Below are 23588 nucleotides of genomic sequence, written 5' to 3' on the forward strand. Positions count from 1 at the left end.
ACCGAATAGTCCATGAAACGCCAACTTTGTATTTTCTGTTTTAAGATAAGTGTATGTAAGCTCTCTGAGGATATGCAGGGTGTGGAGGTTTGGGTCTTAATGAATATGCAGGGTGTGGAGTCTTCACGAAGAATGATGCGAAGACATTCAGGGATGCCTATAACTATCCAGAACTTTCAGCAGTTCAAGGCCCAGAGATTATTGAGCTCTCTCTGGTCCAGATTTTCTTCTTCCTTTTCCTTCAGTTCCTTGGTTACAGGAGGTCACCCTGCATGTCTATGGGTGTTGTTCTTGTCCTGTAACTCAAGATTTAAAAAAACAACAGGAGACCATGATTCGGCAACGACGGTAGGACACGTATGCTGCATCCCAGATAACAGACTACCGAAGCAGTTACTCTTTCGGGAGCTTATCGCAAGCACACGCCTTGTCGGGAGGCCAAAGACAGCACCATGGAAGAACAGTATTAAGGCTGATTTAATTGAAGCTGGCCTGCTTGAAGACCGGTTGGTCCAACAGTTTGATGCAGAGGGAGCACAATTACCTTTGAGCTGTCTGATCTGTGTTTGATTCTCAACCCAACTATAAACTGTCAGATTGGAGCTTGGCAGGCAGGGTATCGGTCACAAAGTGTGTCGCCGATGGACATTAATCTGCAGGTCCCTCTACTGGCATTCATCAATGGACATTAAAGATCCCACAATGCCTTCCAATGAAGAGTATGTGAATTGTAGCTGGCAATCTGGACAATTTCCAAATTCCTGCCCTAACTAGCCCTGGTCGTATATAAGGCCTGGCCAGGTGGTTCATGAAAGACTCAGCCAATCTACATCCTGTGGTCGAACTGACAAGGTGGAATTATTTGGGGCTATTGAAGATGCACTCGTATATGGCTTGATTACTGGTAGCAATGGGTGCTGGATCACGACTCCTGATGCACCCACATTGTGCAGGGCATGGCAAACAGACTAGAAGTAGCTTTGAGCGGTGGCCATTTCACGATGCAGAAGGCATAAAAACAACGAACGGTACGTGATAAACTGATAAGTAAATGAATATTTTCCTTTCTAACACATTTTGAGAGATTTTTTGTCATTCTCACCACCCTTGTTCACGTGCAAGTTGGCAAGAGGCAGCAGTCATGGAAATCAAACCCACAACAGTTGGTGGAGAAAGAAACAAGCCTTTCACCACTCGACCAAGCAGCCACAAAATTATGCATATTTATACGGCCATGAGGAAAGTCGTGGGTGCTTGGGGACCGAGACAGAAAGAAGTGGGAGACAATCACCTCCTCTCCTTATGCAGGGCACGCAACCGCTCATCACCTGCACCGCAGGCCGCTCGCAAAACTCGCAAGACCTGCAACGAGGGAGAGAGAAAAACACGGGAAGTGACATAAAAGACCGAGGATGCAACAAGGGAAAGGGAAAGTAGGCCGATTGTGAAGAGTTGGGTGACGCCCCGGGAGCTGAATGGGGGTGCGGAGACGCCCGTGGGGCGCGGCCGAGCGGGGACCTCGGCGATGCGGACGCGAATGGTGTTGGTTGCGCTCGGGACCCTTATCGGTGTGTGCTTACTCTGTGGGACGCTGCACACGCAGCTCGCACGAGAAGGTGAGACACCGAGACTGATGTTGAATGTACAATGACCTTGACTCTTATTTTTCCTTTCTCTCTCTCTTATCCTCACAAAAAGTTTAGCGCCGATCCGTGTCGCAGAAACTTTTGCTTTGCTGCTCATTTCTGCGATCTTGAAAATATAACGAAAAATACAACTAATCATGTAAAACATTGATCTATCAAAGATTATCGATTCATCACACCTGTTTAACTGCCCGTTTGTGGTCAAGGCAAGTATACGTGTTCAGGAGGTCTCAAATTCGCTCAACATGATGTCCTTCATTGTTGCGATTTGCTTTTACTGTATATTTAGTATGGTATTATATACTTTGGGAGAATGGAAAAGCATTCCCAGCTAACACAACACCGTTGGGCCAACGTTGGCATTTGGTCAATTGGTCGCAAGCGCATTGTTGACGTCGGGTAACGTTGCCTTTTGGTTGTAATCGCGACGTCTATCTTTCCAACGTTGGTCTGACGTTGCTCCAACGTTGGCCCAACGGCGTTGTGTTGTCTGGGTTATTAATGCCAACTATAAAAAAAAAAAAAAGGCCCAGTTGGTCCTCTGTTGGACATCTTGAATCAGGCAGTGCACATGTCATTTGGAAACCTGGAGGACAGAACCTGGATTGTTGCCTGACGTCCCTGCTTTACGGATGCTCTCGGGTTGCTCTTCTTCTTCGCTCGGGTTGCTCTTCTTCTTCGCTCGGGTCAAATCGATGTCTCGTGTGAAGCTCATCGCCGGCCCTTATCGGCGGCAGAAGCATCATCGGTGGTGCGTATGATACGGTGGATCCATTGCCCAGTGGGACGTCTCAATTGAACTTCTTTCTTTCCGCATCGATTGCGCTGTTCGACTGCCTTGGTGTGGGGCATGGATTATGCTGTGGATGGCGAGAAGCCACGGGCGAGCATCCGAACCGACGGAGCAAGAGAGAGGGAGAAATTGCTCAAATAGTGCCGCGAGTGCACGCATCGTGCGACCACATCCCTGTTTCCCCTCGCAACCCGACTCCACTCCCTCTGTTTGTTCCAACAGAAATTACACACCAGCGACGCATGACTTCTTTCGTGCCATCGCCCCAGGGTGGTGTGTGACGTTTGTGACGTGTGTGCTGGATCGCAATTTGACGCTCATTCACTCGGTGCTCTGACACCTCGGTGCAGTGCAATCCCTCATGGGTCACGGTCTGAACGTGCCGGAGTTGACCTTTGTGCCTCTTATGTTCGCATCGTTTGAGGTCATTGTGCACACGCTCGAAAATGAGCACTTTGTGAGACCTGACCTTCAGGAAAAAAACAATATTTATTCCACAATATGATTTCACTCCAAAACACAAAAAGGATGCGGTAATAACGGTGCAAACACCTTGTTTCCAAGATTGCCATCGCGTTTGTGACTGTTTATAACCTTCGTGGGTGGACGTGCCATTGATTTCGCAGCTGCGGTCCTGGGACCAGTGGGCGTTTTGCACTCTGAGGATAACAAACAAAATGAGGTACACCCGCACATCATATAGAAGAGTATGAGTTCTGCTAACTTATGGTTGTTTGTGCTCCATATTTTATAAATGCAAGGAAGCAGCACGCCAATTTTAAAGTCATTGCTTATGTCTCAGCCAGGGTTCGAACCGGAGACCCCTAACCATCATGCCGGCGAGGCTGGTCATGCACTTTTCAGATACTACGGCATTATTTTGGTAAATGCTTTGCGTGTTGGTGACTCTGCCCCACAGTCGGGCACGTTTTTTGACCCTGCCCGCAGCTCGGGTGACTCCTCTCATGTTCTGGTGCATGCGGTTCTCTGTTTTTAATACTGCACGCTGTCAGAATTTCAAACACCGTGCACCGTTTTGAGAACGAGCACACCACACGATACATCTGATGCTGTAATTACCCCACAAAAGCATGCAAGATCCTCATGCTTTTGTAATGCTTTGATTATAAAGTAACTAATTTCAATAGGAACGAAACCAAAATATTTGGTCGCGGTGCTTTTAACACAAACTTATTGCAGGAGTTTAACTTTCATCGTTTAAACAGTACTGACATCCTTAGTTTATATGTACGCTATTTACCACTGGTATTTTGTCTCTGGCCATTGCTACCTCCAGGAGGTCATAAACACTCATCTATTAGACAGTTACAACCTGAATTGTGCTTTACATCAGGTCACTCATGTAAAGAAGTAGCAAATTGTATTGAGGTGAAGCCCGTGACGTCGAGAACTTTGAGCACATGAAACTTTCATATTATGAGTGTGTGCTGTACACAGAAAGCCGAAACTGTGCAGGTGACCGTTTGGGCGTCGCTGAACATGAGTAATATTGTGGCATATTGCATGGTCATTGTGTTCCTCTAAGTCTAAGGGATCATCTATCTACTTGTTACATACGCAAAAGATTATATTTATTTAGTCATGATTTTTTTCACACTAGCCTCACGGAATTTATTTCCGCCTTTTTTTTTTTCGCCTTTTTTATATTAAAGTAGCGGCAGATTTGTGTCCGTCCGTCACACTACATCATTATGTCAATGATGACATTACGGCGTACGATGGCGTATGATGGCTGACTCCACCGACTGCCATTTTAACATACATGCCATTCAGGCTGAACACGTCGTTGAAGCGGTCAAACCTGTCAATTATCACAATCGCCATGCTCTACCTTCATGTTTTTCATTCAGTGTGAAAGACAAACAAACTGATTGTTAAAATGACCATGGAATATCGAAAGCATAGGCGTTATGGGTCTTCCAATGACACAGTCGTACGTATAGGCCTTAGGCTTTGTGCCTTCATGCCTCACTTTCAGGCTGCTTCGGACAAATTAAGCCCAGGTTTTTTAATACAAAAGTATCGTTTGCGTAATAATAATAATAATGTTAACAATAATAATAGTAATCGTAAATATAACCATAACACTTTAATCCCAATATCATGAATGTAAAGTTAATGGATTGAAGTGGTGTATGGTTCATGTATTGATGATAATTGCAGGGTACGATATACTTGATAACTGCAGGAGTAAGGAATTAGCCCAGATTTCTGAATACAGTAGTATTTTTTTTGGAATAATAATAACGTTCATATTATAGTAAATCTAATTGTAACACTAATCCCTTTGTAGTGACTGCAAAGTTACTGGAGGTTAAAATACATCATATATCACAATCGCCATGCTCTACCTTTGCATTTTTCATTCAGTGTGAAACACAAACAAATCGATTGTTAAAATCATATCGAAAGGATACACATCATGGCTCTTCCAACGATACAGTATGATACAGTACATATAGGGCAATAATACTGTACAAACTAGCGTTCATTATTAAAGCGGTGTATTATTTCAGAACCCACAATGTTATCTCCCATGGCCAAGAAGGACTTTTATCATTGAAGTTAATTGTACCATAATGATGTATTAATAAGATACTAATTGCCTATACACTGCCCAAACAAAGGGAGGGTTTTCCGTGGAACTCTGTTCCACTTGTCCCTGCTAGTACATATTAAAAAGGTAATGAAGCTGCGTGCGTATGAAGCCTTTGAACCCACTAACTTGAGAGCTGGCTTGACTCCACCCACAATTGTCAGGAAGAAAATCATGTGTCTGCCATGTTGTTTTTTCTGGTAAGCCTAAGATGTCTTCGGAAGTCTCGTATTAACAATTTGAATTATCCAAGCAATATAACCACAATGCATTGTATATGTACATAAGCAGTAAGAATGTTTTTGCTTTATGTTTGTAAACCGGGTTTATTGGGAGCGATCAAGGCAGCAATCTGGCCCCAATAAAGGGATGAATAATTTGTATAATATATGAAGGTGTTTGTATGCAATTAGCCCAAGTTGTCAAGGCTGAATAGTGAATGTATCGTGTAGTGCTATTCCCGAAGGTTGTGGCTATTACAAGGCACAATGGAATATAATATGTCGATTCTCTGTATGAAAGCCATAGACATTGGAAATTATCGTGATCATTTGAGGTGTTTTTTTTGTTTGACTTTGATGCACACATGCACTGCTGAACTGAATTAGCTTAAAACTGCATCTTATTCTAAGGGGTGAAAGGGTAGAAGAGTTAAGTGGGACAAGGGATATAGCAGTGTATAAGAATCCCAAGCAATGTATAATAACATATTTACTCGAAGACTGAACAGGGAGGTGTAAATTTGTGTTGTTGACAACAAATTACTGTATACAACCTCAACATACGATCTTCCCAATACATATTACTCGATCGCCCCCAGGAAAAAAACGCAGGCAAATTACTGCAAAGAAGAAGAGGAGTCTGAGTGGTGAGTTTTATGGTTCCTCATTGGCTGCAAAGTGTATCCAATCAACATTGACAATATGCCACAGTCACGAGATGTCTGGTATCCAGACATTCGTGAAATGTCCTTGAAGAAATATTGACTTGTTGCTGAGATGCGCAAAGCAATCTTTTAATAACATGCACATGTGCAAACACAAAAATAAATAAATTTAACAACAAATCATTACAACCTCAACATATGACCTGCACAATACCATACATGGCAAGCTGGAAGCGACGAAAGACGGGTTGGTAGGAATCAAAAGCGGGGGTTTTATTTTTAACCCTTTGTGTGCTGCGGTCGCATATTTGCGATGCAATTAAACAAAGTTGAAAAACGTTTTTTTTGGTTATTTGTCTAACTTGACACCCAAGTTGTGTTTCTTTCCAAATACCACTTGAAATTCGCAGCCCTGTGATTTTTTTTTTTTGAGCAACAGGGAACCATGTGGCTGTCAACAATGCAGTACACAAAGGGTTAACGTTAACCAAACGTGGTTAAAAACGTTATTCGTGAGGTCGTCGGTGACACAAAATGCACCAGAATACAGAGATAGTCATTTATCGACAAGGTGGACTTGCAACTGTTCAGAACTCAACTCAAATGTTCACTTGCAGTCCAAGTACTGTATGGACTCATCTCAACGACCGTGAAGCACCACACGAGCAGAGATCAATCAAACTAACATGGCCAAGACCTGACGGACGAGTCACTTCATGTGACTGCTCGGCATTATATGCTCCACAGGCTGTTTTGGCCTTTCTGATGAGATCTCTCGGTGGATCAAACTCATTGATCTCGGTGGATCAAGATCAAACTTGTTTTTTTCATTTGACAAGTGTTACATATTTATGTGAATGTATGTGAATTACTATTCAGGTCTTTGCTTATCAATGTGTAGTCGATTAAAGGTTGTTGTGATTAAAGGGTCAGGAGCCCTTCTGGGAAAAAGGAGACCGGAAACGGAAGAAGAAAAGACACGAGGTCCGGGAGAAGGACGATCTTCTTCTTCCTCGCCGAGCTCGGACGCGAGTGGTATCGCTATTGAGCAATGTAACAGAATCGGCGTTTAAAAGCCCGTCTGGCGAGAGGAGTTACCGGGACGTGTAACTACCCTTTGACACGTCAAGTCACTGTGGGTTCGTGCACGGAACCAAGCGTCCGGCACAGTTCGCCTCACCGTCTACAAGGCCGCGTATGGGTCGCACCTTGGGCCTCGCGCGCTGGGCAAGCCGCGTGTTGCTTTGCCCGCTTTGCTTTACCCGCTTTGCTTGGCCAGGAGGTGTGCGCTGCAGCCGTTGTTCCCGGTACGGGACGTGCCCGGTGGAAGCACGTCAGGAAGGGTCCGTTCAACCGCCCACGTGCAGAGATCGAACTACACGCGTACGGAGACATTGAGAGAGACATTGACCATGGAGGGAGTCGGGAGTGGGGCTCACGTGAGGAATGTATAAGATGGCCATCTTAGAGTTACTGTAGATGAGTTTACATCTTTGTAATATTGATTGCTGATTGTTGATGGTTGTTGATTGCTCGGGGAATATATCCTTGATTATTCCGGATCCTTGGTGTGGGGTTTCTTATTGATTGGAATTCATATTGATTGCGTTACGAAAGCGCATAAATAATAGATCTTTCTGGCGGAGTTCCTCTCACGGTCCGGGGGTCACCGAGACCAGGTAGTCACCGGGAGGACCACGTAACAGAATTGGGGGCTCGTCCAAATTACGATTTGCGGATTCGCAATTGGGTCTACGTCCGGGATCTAAAATTGTATAAAATAATAAAATAATATTTTTATTAATTAAAATTTATTAATTAAGTATTAATTGGTAAATTTTTGGGGAAATTGGGGTAAAGTCTTGGGTGAAGGTTAACAGGTGTTAACGATAGGCACCATGGCGTTTGTGGCACAGAACTTTGCGGTAACCCCGAGTGAGGCACAGTTCCGAGCGTTACTAATGTCGGACCTCTTGAAATTGGCCAAACATTTTAACTTGGAGGTCCGAACTAATTTGAGGAAGGCAGAGTTGCAGACCACGGTGATACAGTCTATGGTGGGATTAGGAACATGGGACGAGTTAGCCTGGGAGTGGCTACCCGAAGAACCAGAAGACGTTGAGCTCCGGAAACTGGAGTTGCAATTACGGAGCCAGGAACGGATCAAAGAAGAAGAAAGGAAAGCAGAAAAGGAAAGAGCAGAAGAAGAAAGGAAAGCAGAAAAGGAAAGATCAGAAGAGGAAAGGAAAGCAGAAGAGAGGAGAGAAGAGAAACAAGCAGAGGAAAGGAGAGTGGAACGAGAACTCCAGGAAAGGTTAGAAGGGAGAAAAGCAGAGGAGAGGAGAGCTGCAAGGGACCTCGAAGCAGAGGAGAGAAAAGCAGAAAGGGAATTAAAGGAACGTGACATGGAGCTTCAGCAAGAAATTAAATTCAAGGAGCTGGAGTTAATGAGAGAACGGGGAGAGGTACCACCCATGCTGACGGGGTCGACACCTAGCCAGAACACCTGGGATGTGGGCAGACACGTGAGGCTGGTTCCACCCTTCAGTGAAAAGGAAGTCGCTAAATTTTTTCCACACTTTGAGAAAGTGGCTCGACAGTTAAACTGGCCGGAGGAGGACTGGACCATACTAGTGCAAAGTGTGCTGGTGGGAAAAGCTCAAGAGATTTATTCGGCGCTACCAATGGACCAATGTGCAGATTATGAGGTATTGAAGAAGCACATCCTCAAAGCCTATGAGTTGGTTCCGGAAGCTTACCGGCAAAAATTCAGGAATGCCAGGAAGAGGGAGAGTGAGACCCATGTGGAGTTTGCCAGAGTGAAAGAAAACATGTTTGATCGGTGGTGTGAGTCAAAAGGAGTCGGGAAAGACTTCGAAACATTGCGTGACTTGATCCTGGTGGAGGAATTTCAACAGTGTGTCCACGAGGACATCAAAGTGTACCTGCAGGAAAAGAAAGTACCAAAGTTGTGGGACGCAGCCACCATGGCAGAGGATTATGCCTTAACACACCGGATAGGGGTCCACGAACCTAACTCCTCGCCTAGATCTCCGCAGGGGAGGTGTGGAACAGCAGGTGCGGAGAACGACAATACATGGCGGCGGCCTCGAGATGAAAATGGGGACAACGCTGATACCCGAACTGTTCGAAATCAGGGGGCTACGGGCCCAAGACAAACTTATTTCCCGGGGGGGCCGAGGCAGACCACGAGTTTTTCCTCCGGGCCTACTTGCGCCTTTTGCAAAAAACCTGGACACTTGATGTCCAGTTGTTACCTCATGAAAAGGGAAAACCCAGAGCGGAGTCCGACTAGTACAACTCCGAATGCGATGGCAAACGTAAGAAATCGCCCACAGAAGAGTTACCAACCATTTATTTATGAGGGGTTGGTCTCACTCAAGGGAGACTTGACTAACCCAAGACCGGTTAGGGTTTTGAGGGACACAGGAGCCCATCAATCCTTAATGCTGGAAGGCATTTTGCCATTGTCAAAGAGTACCGCAACTGGTGATAGTGTTCGGTTACAAGGGATCGGTGGCTGTGTTAGTGCCCCACTTCATGTCATCCATTTGGAATCCGATTTGGTGTCAGGACCGGTCACCATCGGTTTACAAGCCACGCTTCCGGTAGAGGGAGTATCTGTGATTATCGGGAATGATTTGGCCGGGGGGCAAATTTATGGTAACCCGAGGGTTGGTAAAGAGCACCGCAGGGAAAATAACAACACACCAGCTCGGGATGGCGACAAAAGTTCCAAGTTATTTGTAGGGGGACTGAACTTCAACACAGAGGAAGAAGTTCTGACCTCTGTCTTCAACAGATATGGGCCGCTGGTGGAAGTGCGGGTGGTAAAAGACAGGGAAACGCAATGGTCAAGAGGGTTCGGCTTTGTCACGTTTGCAAGCACAAGAGACGCCAGGGAGGCAGAGAAGAATTGGAATGCTAAGGATTTGTAAGGGCGGACCATAACAGTAGGGAAGGCATTTCGTAGGCGTCGAGAGGTCTACAGAAGAGGACAACTTGGCAGTAGTTTTAGGGTTGGCAGCAGCCGATATTACTATGGAGGCTCCCAGAGTTACGGCACCTCCCAAAAGAATGAATGTCAGAGCACTGGCCGAGAAGGAGACTGCCAGTCACGTAACGGCTGGGACAAGGGGTCCCACCGTAACTGTTAGGAGTCTGGCGAAGTTGAAGCACTATATACGGGGGAGCCGCCGAGCCGGGGCTCCTACACGGACTAACCGTGAACGCCACGTTCTTAAAGGCGTCCAGTTAGTGAACTTTCCTGCATGGACTAACCGTGAACTCCACGTTCTTAAAGGCGTCCATGTAATGAACCTTCCTCCCCGGACTAACCGTGAACTCCACATTCCTTAAGGCGTCCATGTAGAGAATACTCCGCTGGGCCTCCCGAAAAAGTGCTATAGAGAGGTTTAAATTTGGGGGCTTTGGTCACCACCTCTTAACCGTCATTCAAGAGAAACTAGAAGTGGTTGACGCTTGGTCCAGAGGGAATTAATCTAGGGGATTGTGTGAAATTTTGTTGCTTTATTTTTAAGTGATGACTGTGCCCGGGGGGAACTGATGAGTTGGGGGGGGGTGAGTTATCTGGTTTGTTTATCCAAGTTGGCCGGCAAAGAAAGTTTTCGCTGGGTTCAAACTTTCTTTCTTGAAGGGGGGGTGTGTTACATATTTATGTGAATGTATGTGAATTACTATTCAGGTCTTTGCTTATCAATGTGTAGTCGATTGAAGGTTGTTGTGATTAAAGGGTCAGGAGCCCTTCTGGGAAAAAGGAGACCGGAAACGGAAGAAGAAAAGACACGAGGTCCGGGAGAAGGATGATCATCTTCTTCCTCGCCGAGCTCGGACGCGAGCGTTATCGCTATTGAGCAACGTAACAGAATCGGCGTTTAAAAGCCCGTCTGGCGAGAGGAGTTACCGGGACGTGTAACTACCCTTTGACACGTCAAGTCACTGTGGGTTCGTGCACGGAACCAAGCGTCCGGCACAGTTCACCTCACCGTCTACAAGGCCGCGTACGGGTCGCACCTTGGGCCTCGCGCGCTGGGCAAGCCGCGTGTTGCTTTGCCCGCTTTGCTTTACCCGCTTTGCTTAGCCAGGAGGTGTGCGCTGCAGCCGTTGTTCCCGGTACGGGACGTGCCCGGTGGAAGCACGTCAGGAAGGGTCCGTTCAACCGCCCACGTGCGGAGATCGAACTACACGCGTATGGAGACATTGAGAGAGACATTGACCATGGAGGGAGTCGGGAGTGGGGCTCACGTGAGGAATGTATAAGATGGCCATCTTAGAGTTACTGTAGATGAGTTTACATCTTTGTAATATTGATTGCTGATTGTTGATGGTTGTTGATTGCTCGGGGAATATATCCTTGATTATTCCGGATCCTTGGTGTGGGGTTTCTTATTGATTGGAATTCATATTGATTGCGTTACGAAAGCGCATAAATAATAGATCTTTCTGGCGGAGTTCCTCTCACGGTCCGGGGGTCACCGAGACCAGGTAGTCACCAGGAGGACCACGTAACACAAGCGCAATGTTCCTTCACAAGCATCAAACTGCCTCATTGTATCCCATTTAATTATTTTTTTTATTATTGCGATTTTAATTTGGAACGGTAATTTGTGGACACCCTGTATACGAATAAAAGCAATCCGAATTGAATCCTACCATTCAAAATACTCGAAAGTACTGATAAACAATAAGAAGTCAAAGAGCGAATTGGAAATCAAATAGGTCTATGTATTGACTTGGGGTGACGACAAATGGTAGACGAGTTAATGGTAAAATGGTTAAAATTGATTTCAAATGGTACGTTCCGCTTCCTTGCTTGAAAAGGATAAATCATGGACAATTCCCATAGGTTGGCATCCATGGAAATTCCTCTTGAGGACAATGAGAAATGCGGCGCCATTATTATGACGTCACGAGTACCCAGAGTATCTCGGGAAGTGATGGTAGTGACGGGCACTTCCACCAAGCTTAGTGGCTGTGTTACGTGTTTTTCTCGTCAGTGTGTGTGTGTGTGTGTGTGTGTGTGTGTTTGTGTGTGTGTGTGTGTCAGCTCGATTACAAGCCTCAGCTCAAGTATATAAAAAATGACGTTGTGTACTAATGAGGATTGAGGGAATTTGTCGGTTAGGTCATGATGTCGCACAGCCAATGGAGTCATACTAGAGTGGTACCTTCAGCATTTCGGATAGAGGTCGCTGCAGATATGTCACTATGTGTGTGAATCTATTTGAGTGGAATGGAAAGTAAACATTGTGTTTTTGAAATTGTTCGTACTTTCTATCCAATACGGATTTTGACAACACGAAAATGGGTCAGTGGGTTCAAAGAAAGAAAACGGGCCAAACCCGCAAAATACAAGACATTTGCCAAGTAAGCAATACCTATTACTCGATCACTCCCGAGATTAAAAAAAAACCCAGGCAGTGTATAAGCACAAGACCCAATCAAGGCCTGAAGGCCAATTATGTGGCTTTATCTGTGGTCAGTTGTTTTATCCAAATATAGCCCTCGACCTTCCTGTGGATGAAATACGAGGCCATGCAATGTTTGGTTGTACTGGTTCCTGCACGGTCCGAATGCATAAACCAACAAACAGACACAAACGTTCTTTTTTTTATATAACTTACATTACATATATGTATGAAGAGACATTTTAAGAGGTTTAAAAGAACTGTAAAAGACGATAATAAATGCCAAAGGAGCACACACCTTTTCTTGGTGCCTTACATTTCCGGGATAACCCTTTACCAGTCGGCCATGTCCCCAAAGTGTAAATCTAGCACCAATCTGTGATGCTGCTTAATGGTACGGTAAGTAAAAATGAACTCTTATTTTGGATCCAAAATAAAATGAAATTCCGACAAAAGGACTGCGATATCAGGATGCTTCAAATTATGCAATTTAAAGTCAAAGTCTATCTTTGTAAGATAATAAGGATATACCGCATCTTCCTCTTCCGTTTTATGCGCAAGGCTGGTAGGAAATGGTTTATACGTGGCTCATGGAAGATTGTTTTATAACTGTGTCACGCACGCGGCTGGTGGGGGAAGTTTTTTTTCTCCCATGAAAAACCGTGAATACGCTAAGCACAGGGCCGTGAATATAGAATCAGGCCACATTTTATGAACTGCGAATATGTGGAAAACCCGTGAATGTCAAAACCGCGAATGTTAGTGTATGTTATTGCTATATACTCAAGAAATGTGGATTTGAGAAAAGAAAAGAAAAAAAGGAATATGAGGCAAGAGTAAAGAAGGTCAGCTTTTATTTCTTGGTATTTCTATGCATATATGTTTTATCATTGCAGAACAATAGAACTTTTTATGTTCAGTCCCCCAAACTTAGGTAAGCATAAGTATTGGAACAGATGACTGACACGTGTTTCTTGGTGCTCGGGTATTTCTTGTTGCATTGATCACACACATAAAAGAGCTGTGAATGTCTAGTCTTGCTTTTAGCATTTGTTTTTGCTTTGGGAGTCTGCCTTTGGAGTCAGTCGGCATAAACCAACATGAAGACCAGAAAACTGCAATTTGGGAGCTTAAATAACAGAGTAATTCAATTAGAACCATAGGACAACAATACAACAGAGTAAATACAACAGTCACAACAGGCAGAGTAAATACAACAATATGGAATATCTTGAAAAAGAAATAAACCACTAGTGTACTTAGCAATAGACAACGGGCAGGTCGGCCAAAGGAAAACTGCAGTTGATGACAGAAAAATAATCAGAGCTTTGAAGAAAATCCCGAAAACTACAGTCAGTGACATCATCAACAACCTCCAGAGTACAGGGGTGAAAGTATCACAATCTACCATTTGCAGAAGACTTTGGCAGCAGAATTGCAAAGGTTACAGAGCAAGATGCACACATCTCATCAGCACCAAAATTAGAAAGGCCAGATTAAAATTTGCCAAGAACTATTGAGGTAAGCCAGTGGACTTTTGGAACAAAGTTTTATGGAGAGATGAGACCAAAATAAACCTTTCCCAAAGTGATGGAAAGGCAAAAGTGTGGAGAAAGGAAGGAACTGCATTTGATCCAAAGCCTACTACCTCATCTGTGAAGTATGGTGAAAGTAGTCTCATGACTTGGAATTGCATGGCTGCCTCTGGAACTGGCTCATTCATCTTTATTGATTAATGTAATCAATGATGGCAGCAGCTTCATTAATTTGGAAGTGTACGAAACATTTTGTTCGCCTATGTACAATAAAATGCCTCCAAACTCATTGTGTGGCGCTTCACCATGCAGCAAGATAATGACCAAAAACACACTGCCAACGCAACCAAGAAGTTCACCAGGGGGGAAAAAAAGTGGAAGGTTTTAGACTGGCTAAGTCAATCTCCTGATTTAAATCCAATGGAGCATTGAATTTCATTTGCTGAAGAGAAGACTAAAGCCAAATCAAACAACAACTGAAAATGGCTGCAGTAACATCTTGGAAAAACATCTCAAAGGAAGATACTAATAATTTGTTGATGTCATTGGGTCACAGGCTTGATGCAGTTATTGCATGCAAGATATAGGCATCCAAATACTAACTATTTATACCACTTTAATTTACTTTAGGTTAATCTGTTCCAATACTTATGCTTACCTAAAATAGGGGGACTGAACATAAAAAGTTATATTTTTCTACAATAGTAAAGAAGAAAGAGCAATCAAAGATTGCAGACCCTCGCCAGGACGTGTTCTAGTGGTTTTTAAAGCTTTTGTGTTAAAACAAATATGGCGGCCGAACCGCGTGACCAATGACGTCATCATTAATTTTTTTTTCTCCACCAATTTATCCCGAGATGACGCTCAAGAAATTTCATCCTTCATCGGGTGTCCTAGATCGGGATTCATCGGGACTTCATAGACCCTGGTGTTGGGCTAGCGGCTAGGGTGCCGGCTTAGGATGCTTAGGATACCTAGGATCCTGGGTTCGAATCCCAGTCAATCGCTGAATTAACGCCAGGGGGGTTGACTCAGCCTGTCATTCCTTCCGAGGTCGGCTAATTGAGTACCAGCTCACTGGTAATTCCCTGTTTGTCGTTAAAGGCGGCAAAAAAAGGGTTGGCGTCAGGAAGGGCATCCGGCCGTAAAACCGGATGCCCTTCCTGACGTTTCCGGTCTTGCTGGCGACGGTTCGTTTTTTCGCAGGTCTCCACGCTCTCCATCGAAATCGAAGTTAAGTCATTGTTCCAATTTGTATTTTCGTTATAACTGTATTTCTTTTATGGTGTATGTACGTTTATTGTCCCGTCAAAGATTTTCGGTGCAAATCTTTCATACCTGTATTGAAAATCGCGTTAATTCGTGTCGTCTCGAGGTCTTGTACAGTGTACACTGTACAACCTTGAGGCTTTGTTTTTCTCTCAGCGCCTGTCGTTTGTGATCCAATAACTTTCGTTCTCTGTTTTCGCAGTCTTTCCACCCCAAAGCCTACTTCCTTATGTAAATCTCAACTCAAAAAAAAGAAAAAAAAAAGACTACCTTCTCTGTGCTCATTCGTTTATTCATTCTTATTCGTTCGTTCGTTCTTCGACCACGTGTTTCTCCCCCATTTCCCCAGATAGATTGTCAAATTTCAATTCGTTATTTTATCGTCCATGTGATATTGTTTGATTATAGTTAGTTTTGGTTTGAATTTCCTGTAACTCGCAATTAATTAATCGTTTTCTGCCCTTGTGTGTGGCCTTGTAGTTGTACCCCCGTCGGTGTTTTGTTAACTTAAGTGTGTTTTGCTTGGCTCTTGGTTTTTTCCCTTCTACCCCGAACATAATACTGTCTAACGTTCTAATTCCCCCCCCCCCCCCCCCCAAAAAAAACAAAAAAAAACAAAAACATTTATTTTATTTTCTCCACGTGTACTGTTGTCTCATCCTGTATTTTCTGTCCAGGTGTGCTGTTCGCCCCACCCCCATTATCTCCTTGCCATCCACCGTTTGCCCTGTTCACGTGACTCGTGGTGGTCCCTCTCGGCTCTCCCCCCGTTGGTATTTTTGTGCATATAAGATTGTTCATAGTTCTGTTTAAATATTTTTAAATATGTTTAACCTTTCCCCTTCTGTTTTTTATTCAGTGGTATATTACAACACGCTGTTTTTCTTCCTATTTAAAAGGCTTTTCTCAATTTCCTCTCCAACTCATTCCACTTCAAAAAAAAGAAATTCAATATCTTATACGTCTCCCTCACTACATGGTCTAAATTCACATTCATTCCATCCCTCCTCCATCATCCTGAACCGGATTGCTAACTTGAAAATCACAACAAACCCAATTTGTTATCAATGTTCGTCTTTCATTAATCATCCACTTTCTAAACTCCCCTCTTGCCCCTCCCATCCAAATCCCCCCCCTTGCACCTACACTCCGAAACTTCCCCCTTGCCCCTCCACTCTTAAACTCCCCCCTTGCCCCTCCACTCCTGAACTCCCCCCTTGCCCTTCCCCTCCTAAACTTCCCCTTTGCCCCTCCCCTCCTAATCCCCCCCCTTGCCCCTCCACTCCTGATCTCCCCCCTTTCCCCTTCCCTCCAAAACTCCCCCCTTGCCCCTCCCCTCCTAAACTCCCCCCTCACTCCTCCCCTTCAAAACTCCCCCCCAATCCCTCCCATTCAATTCTCCGCCCATACCATTCCTCTCCAATTCTCTCTCCTCCCCCCTCCTCCTCCAAGCTGCCTCCTCCCCACTTCGTCTCCCTTCTATCTCATACCTCCACCCCCCCAAACCTTCTACTTTCCTCTGCCCCCCCTCAAACAACCCCTCACTGTGCCGCATCCCTTCACCAGCAAACCTTTCATCCTCCTCATCCTTCCCTTTCTTGGAACTCTTCTGCAACATCTGAAACACTATCAACTGCTCTCCCTACCTCCCCCTCTCATCCTTCATCTTACCCTACTCCTCCCCTCCCCTGTCCTGTACCCGATGCTCCCCCTCTCTCTTCATTAACGGTATGGACCTCAAACATCCGGGGCCTTCGCTCAAACCTGACTGATCTCTCCATACAGGTTGCTTCTGACAATCCAGACTTGATCTGCTTAACAGAGACTTTCCTCCTTCAAGATGTCTCTGATTCCTTAATATCTCTTCCTGGTTACTCCCTCCTCCAGTATGATAGACCTGAGCCTCGGCCTGGTGGTGGGGTGGCTATCTTTGTCAAAAACTCTCTTCCTCACTCTCCTTGCACTGCTCTCTTTCCTCCTCACCCGCAGGAGTACCTCTGGTTACGGCTTCCTCTCCGCTCCCACCTTTTGTTCATATGTGTTCTGTACCGTCCCCCAAACAGTGATGACTCCATCTACATTTCAATGTCTGACAACATGGACCAACTTCTATCCACTCATCCCAACTCTCTCTTCCTCATATGTGGTGACTTCAACTGTCATCATGCCACCTGGTTGGGTGTGGGTTCCTCTCTCACTAGTCATGGCACCTCAGCAAAGGACTTCTGTGACTCACTGGGATTGACACAATCTGTCAATTTCCCGACCCGGATCTCAGCCAATGGAGTATCTTCTCTTCTAGACTTGATTATGACAAACTTCCCTGCTAATGTCTGCTGCTCTTCTTCTGCTCCAATCGGTTCTTCTGATCATGTGCTTGTCAAAGTGGACATCTCTCTGGCCATTCTCAGAGAGCCTCCTCAGCGTCGACGAGTCTGGCATTTCACTCAGGCCGACTGGGACGGTCTTCAAGCAGCCATCAATCGTCTGGATTGGTCTCCCATCTCCACTGCCTCTGACATCAATTCTTCCTGGGAATTCTTCCAAAGCAAACTGATCTCTCTCATGCACAGATTTATCCCATCTCGCCTTCAATTGTCTTACCCTTCCTCCCGTCCATGGTACACTGAATCTTGTGGTGAGGCAGTTGCCCTGAAACAACTTGCCTTTGCCTCTTGGAAGGCTAATCCAACTGAAGGAAATCTCAGTTCCTTCCACCAAGCTCGGAACAAGTGTGTGTCTACCCTCAGGAGTGCCAGGAAGCACTATCTCTCCTCACTCAAGAATGAACTCTCAAACCTGTCTCCTTCCTCCAAATCCTGGTGGCGTCTGGTCAAATCCGTTTCTGGTGTTTGTTCCCCCTCCATCCCCTCCCTTACCTCAAATGGCCACACAGTTGACATCGCACGTGACAAAGCCGAATGCCTCAACTCTGTGTTCGCCTCGAAATCCTTAGTCCCAAACCCATCTCTCTCTGTTCCCACCTTTCCCAGTCGAACCCAAATGCTCCTGGACTCTGTGTCCTTCTCTCCTGACAAGGTGGAGGAGTTTTTGTCAAACCTCGACTCTGATTCTGCAACTGGACCAGACGGCATCAGCCCACGGGTCCTAAAATCCTGCTCTGCCGCTCTATCTCACCCTCTCTCTGTTCTTTTCACCCTATCTTTTGCTCAAGGTCATCTGCCAGCATCCTGGAAATCAGCTAACATTACCGCTTTACACAAAAAAGGTGCAAAAACAGATCCTTGCAACTACAGACCAATCAGCCTGCTCCCAATTATCAGCAAAGTCATGGAATCCATCATTGCTTCGGATATGAAATCTTTCCTCTTCTCCAATGGCTTGATCTCTGATCATCAATTTGGTTTCAGACCAGGTCACTCTACTCTGGACATGCTGCTTCTGCTGTCTCAACAATGGATGGAGGTCCTGAATGCCAAACAGGAAATCAGAGCTGTCTCCCTTGACATATCAAGGGCCTTTGATACGGTCTGGCACCCAGCTCTGCTCACCAAACTCTCCTCCTATGGTATCCATGGAAATCTCCATGCATGGCTTGCGGACTTCCTCTCTGGTCGTAGTCAACGTGTGGCCCTGAATGGATTTCTCTCATCTCCCCTTCCTGTTCAGGCTGGAGTTCCCCAAGGAAGTGTGCTGGGCCCTGTGCTTTTTCTGGTCTTTATAAATGATCTCTCTGACTCTCTGGAAAATCCTCTCTATCTCTTTGCTGATGACTCCACTCTCTGCCGCTCCATTCCTCTTCCCTCAGATAGGCAGTCTGCAGCCTCCTCACTCTCTGAAGACCTGGACAAAATCACAGACTGGTCAAACAAGTGGAACATGTCTTTCAATCCTGCCAAATCTCACTCTCTTACTATGTCTCTCCGAAAAGATCGACTGGACAACCCTCCCATCTACTTTCTCAACAATCCTCTCCAAGAAGTTCTGTCACTCAAGCTTTTGGGTCTCACTATCTGCCATGATCTTTCTTGGGAAAACCACATTTCCAAGCTGGCCTCCAAAGCCAGTCGCCGACTGGGCATCCTCCGTCGTGCGAAGTCCTTCCTCGGCACACCTGAGCTCCTCACCACATACAAGGCTTTCATCCGCAGCTCAATGGAATACTGTTCTCCCCTATGGGCTGGTGCTCCTGCCTCACACCTGGCTCGGCTTCACGCTGTTGAATCCAAAGCTTTCAAAATCATTGGAATCTCCCGCGATGAAGCTATCTCTGAGGGCCTTTCACTCACTCACCGCAGGCAGGTAGGTGGTCTTTCTGTCTTCTACCGACTCCTCTCCGGCCTTGCTCCCCCAGCTCTCTCCGTGCTCTGTCCCCCAAATATTCCTACAGGTCGCACAAGATCTGCCAGCAACCCTCTGATGGTTAAACTGCCGAAATCTCGGCTCTCTGCTCACCTTCACTCTTTCATTCCTCTTTTCTCCCGCCTGTGGAACAAACTCCCACACTCCCTTCAATCCCTCTCCTCCCTCCAGGTCTTTAAAACAGCTGTTCACCACCATCTCTTATCTTCCCCCATCCATAACCTTGATCTTTTCTACCCCCACTAATTCACCCCAGATCCACCTTGTTTGAAATTCCAACTTATTTCCTGGAAATCCTGGCAGTGTCCATATGTTTATACCTCTCCCACCCCCCCCCCCCTTCACATGCCTCCCCCCCTTCACATGCCTCCCCCCTTCACATGCCTCCCCCCAAAGCCCTCTCCCTCCCACAGATCTCTCGATGTCTCCATGTCTCTCGGTCCCTGCTCTCAAATGTTGTGTTTGTGTCCTTCCCCCTCTCTCCCCATCTTGTCTACCGCTCCCGATGTTATTTGTTTTATGTGTCTGTTTGTCTTTCTGTGTGATTAATTTTCGCTCTTTCACGAGCCTCGATCTTGTATACAAAAAAAAAAAAAAAAAACAAACAAAAAAAAAACATTGCTTCAAAAAGGGGACCGAAATACAACAACAACCATGGTTCCCGAAAAAGGCCAACCCCTGCTTTGCGGGGAAAAATGGCCTCTAAAGGTGTTTTTTTAAAATCTATATCGGGTGAAGTTTTGTACTTGTCGAATTCTGATGTCATAATGGAGGAACCTATGATTTCATCATTAACATATGCTATTCCCCATGGAGAGTTCTTTAGAATGAGCCATGTCTCAATTTTTTCGACTAGTGAGATACCCGTGCTATGCACGGGTGGGGAGGCCAGAAGCAAATGGGCAATGCAGAAATGGCAAATGCTAAAGCATGAAACCAAAAAATTCCACATTCCTGTAGCACCCTCAGTCGCACGTCAGACATGGAGAGCAAGTTCGTGAAGGACTTCCATGAAAAACGTACCCGTTCGCAAACAAGTGGGTACGTTCACGTATAGAAACATCGAACGTGGGTCCGTGGCGAATCTGCATATGGCGATCCGCGAAGTTCACGTTTAGAAAGTAGAAACCATCATGGCATGTCGTCATTTACTTGAACTTGATATCTCTTTTTTCAGTGCAAACAACATATCTCCAATCAAAAATTAATCACAAAATAAACTTTTAACAACATTGTTAATGTTTCCTTCATTGTAAAAACTACCAAGTCAACAGTTAAAAGGATTTTGAGCTGATAGGTGTTACGGCCTTGGCAAGATCGATGGAGACAGCGATCTGTTAGCGTATACACCACCCAAATAGCTATGTGGAATTCTCTCATGTAGATATTAAACTCACGTCGTTTGAACTTTGGCCGAGGTCATTATTTACTTTTAATGATGTTTATATACGAATCAAAAAGAAGATAATTGGTTTTGGGTCATCCTTTCCACATATCTCATGGGATTGTGAGTTGGAGAGATGACCATGATGGCGGGGAGGGGGTTGGCATTCTCGCAAGCAGGGATTCAACACATGTCCTTATAAAAGGTCTTTGTCCGAGGTCACCGAGTCCGATCGGTGCAGCTGTGCAGCGATCGGTGCAGCCGTTGTGCGGCACCTGGGAAAATAACATTATCCGGGAGTCCAAATCTGAAAATGCTGGAGGCCAAAGCTGAAATTGGAAAAACAATATACCCTATTTTACTCCAGGAGATCCCAGGATTACCCACCCAAAATATCGTTGCGATCGGTTCAGCCATTTTTGCGGTACCTTTGAACGGACGGAGAGACAGACTGACGGACAAATGGACAGACAGACAGACGGACGGACATTTGGTGAATTATCGTAAGATGCAGCGCTTTCGGAGATATAGAGGTGCAAAGTTTTTCGGTTTTTCCAAGATGGCGGCCAAACCACGTGACCAATGACATCATCATTTTTTTTTTTCTCCACCAATTTATCCCTAGATGATGCTCAATCAATTTCATCTTGATCGGATGAAGTTTTGTACTTGTCGAATTATGATTTCATAATGGAGGCACCTATGACAGCATCATTAACAGATTTTATTCCCTATGGAGAGCTCTTTACAATGAGCCATGTCTCAATTTTTTCTATGCAGCACTTTTAGAGATATGGAGGTGCAAAGTTTTTCGGTTTTTTTCAAGATAGCGCCCATGCCACATGACCTATGACGTCATAATTTTCATTAAAAAATTGATCAAGTGGAGTTGCACCTATGTTGAAAATTTCCTGTCAATCGGGCAAACGGTTGCAGAGAAAATCATATTTATTCTGTGCGGACAAACAAACAGACAGACAAACAGACAGACAAACGGACTCAAATGCTATACTCTCCCCTCTGGCGAGGGTAACGAACAAACGTACTCAAATGCAATACCCTCTCCTCTGGTGAGGGTATTAAAACATGTATGCACAGAAATAGCAAGAAATAAATACTGACCTTCTGTACTCTTGCCTCATACTGTATTTATTTTTAGCCGCGTCGCAGACGCTGCTCATAGAGTGCCCTCTGCTGTTGCTGTTGTTGTTCTTCTTGTTCTTCTTGTTCTTGCAGAGAAGACAAAACCTCAAAGCTCCACCCATTCTGGGAACCATAGCTCCACCCATTCTGGGAGAGCCTTCATATAAACAAATATCCACCATTTTATTAACTCGCATAGCTTTGAGGCCTGTTTTGTAGGCCCGTGGTGTCTTCCTCTCTCACACAGTTTTATTTCAAATCAAATTCGATATATCATTTCATTTTTCACAGTCGCTAACATAGTTTTAGACTCGGTTGAAAAAAAACGGGAAGAAAATCCGATGAAAGTTGCCCTTTATAGAACGAAATGAATTCTCAAAGGCCTATAACTTCAAGTCCATTGAAATATTTTTTTTTTAAATCGCGGCATGGTCAGTCATGCACCGCCCGAAATAAGAGACGGGAAAATGCCGAGATATATATATTTTGTTTAAATCGCGGCATGGTCAGTCATACACCGCCCGAAATAACAGACGGGAAAATGCCGAGATATATTAAAAATTCGTCCATTTGATGACAATCGTCACGATGAAATATTTAATTTATACGTCGTCACAATAATGTGGAGAGAGGAGCATAGCTTCGTTCACGTGTCGCCACACACGGGAAATTGCCGAGATATTTTTTTTTTAAATCGCGGCATGGTCAGTCATACACCGCCTGAAATAACAGACGGGAAAATACCGAGATATATTAAAAATTCGTCGCCACACACGGGAAATTGCCGAGATATATTTTCACTTTGCACAAAAATAACATCAAGTAATCGGATCAATAGGAATGTCCTGTGCCTATAACATCGACGTTATAGGCACAGCTGCATCTAGGCATTGTGTAACATCGACGCGGCTTTTGTTTTAATTAAAACTTTTTGTACTTGTTTGATATAAAATCCAAATTTCTTTAATATATAGCAAAAATAACAATTTTTACTTCACTGTTCCAATACTCATAGAGTATGTACATATATAACACCAAAGGATCACACACCCCAGAGTGACATGACACTGACGTCATGTACATAAATTATGCCTACACATCATCTCCAAACTATGATGGTGTCTGTGTGGCACTCAGGACTTTGAGGACTGAGATTTATGCCTTTTTGGTTACGAATAGAGGGTGTTTCTAAAAAGTGGACTATTTAAACGTTTTATTGTAGAAAATTACAAAAAGTAGCAAGTTCAGTGATGCATTGATGGAAATCATACACCATGACATTTTCAAATCACTCATTATACTGTTTGTAAATGACATTTTCAATGTGTGCTCCTCCTCTGTTCAAACTAGTGTTGATCCTAACTTCAAAATTTTCCACAACTCATCTGAAAGTGGCTGGATTGGTAGCCTGACTATAATCCTCCACCTCCTGCTTCAGGACAGCCAGGATTCGAGGTTTATTGGCATAAATCTGATCGTTGGCAGCACCCCAAAATAGAAAAAAAATCCAATGGATTCAAATCCAGGCTGTGGGGCGCCCACT

At 44.7% G+C, this 23588-nt stretch overlaps 1 protein-coding gene across 2 annotated transcripts in view; it reads left to right on the plus strand.

Annotated features, from left to right (window-relative positions):
- The window catches only part of TAFA5 (TAFA chemokine like family member 5), a 374045-nt gene that overhangs the window by 16078 nt on the left and 334379 nt on the right, over positions 1–23588 (plus strand). The window contains exon 1 of one of the 2 annotated variants that reach the window (XM_068135266.2): positions 1451–1616. The exons of the other annotated variant lie outside the window; for it this stretch is intronic. Coding sequence (XP_067991367.1) covers positions 1526–1616 — 91 coding nt within the window. The 5' untranslated portion in view covers positions 1451–1525. Of the gene's footprint in view, positions 1–1450; positions 1617–23588 lie in introns of those variants that run through there. 2 annotated transcript variants of the gene reach the window in all.

This window comes from Myxine glutinosa, chromosome 1, assembly GCF_964187855.1.
Source record: "Myxine glutinosa chromosome 1, kmMyxGlut1.1, whole genome shotgun sequence".
Lineage (NCBI taxonomy): Eukaryota > Metazoa > Chordata > Myxini > Myxiniformes > Myxinidae > Myxine > Myxine glutinosa.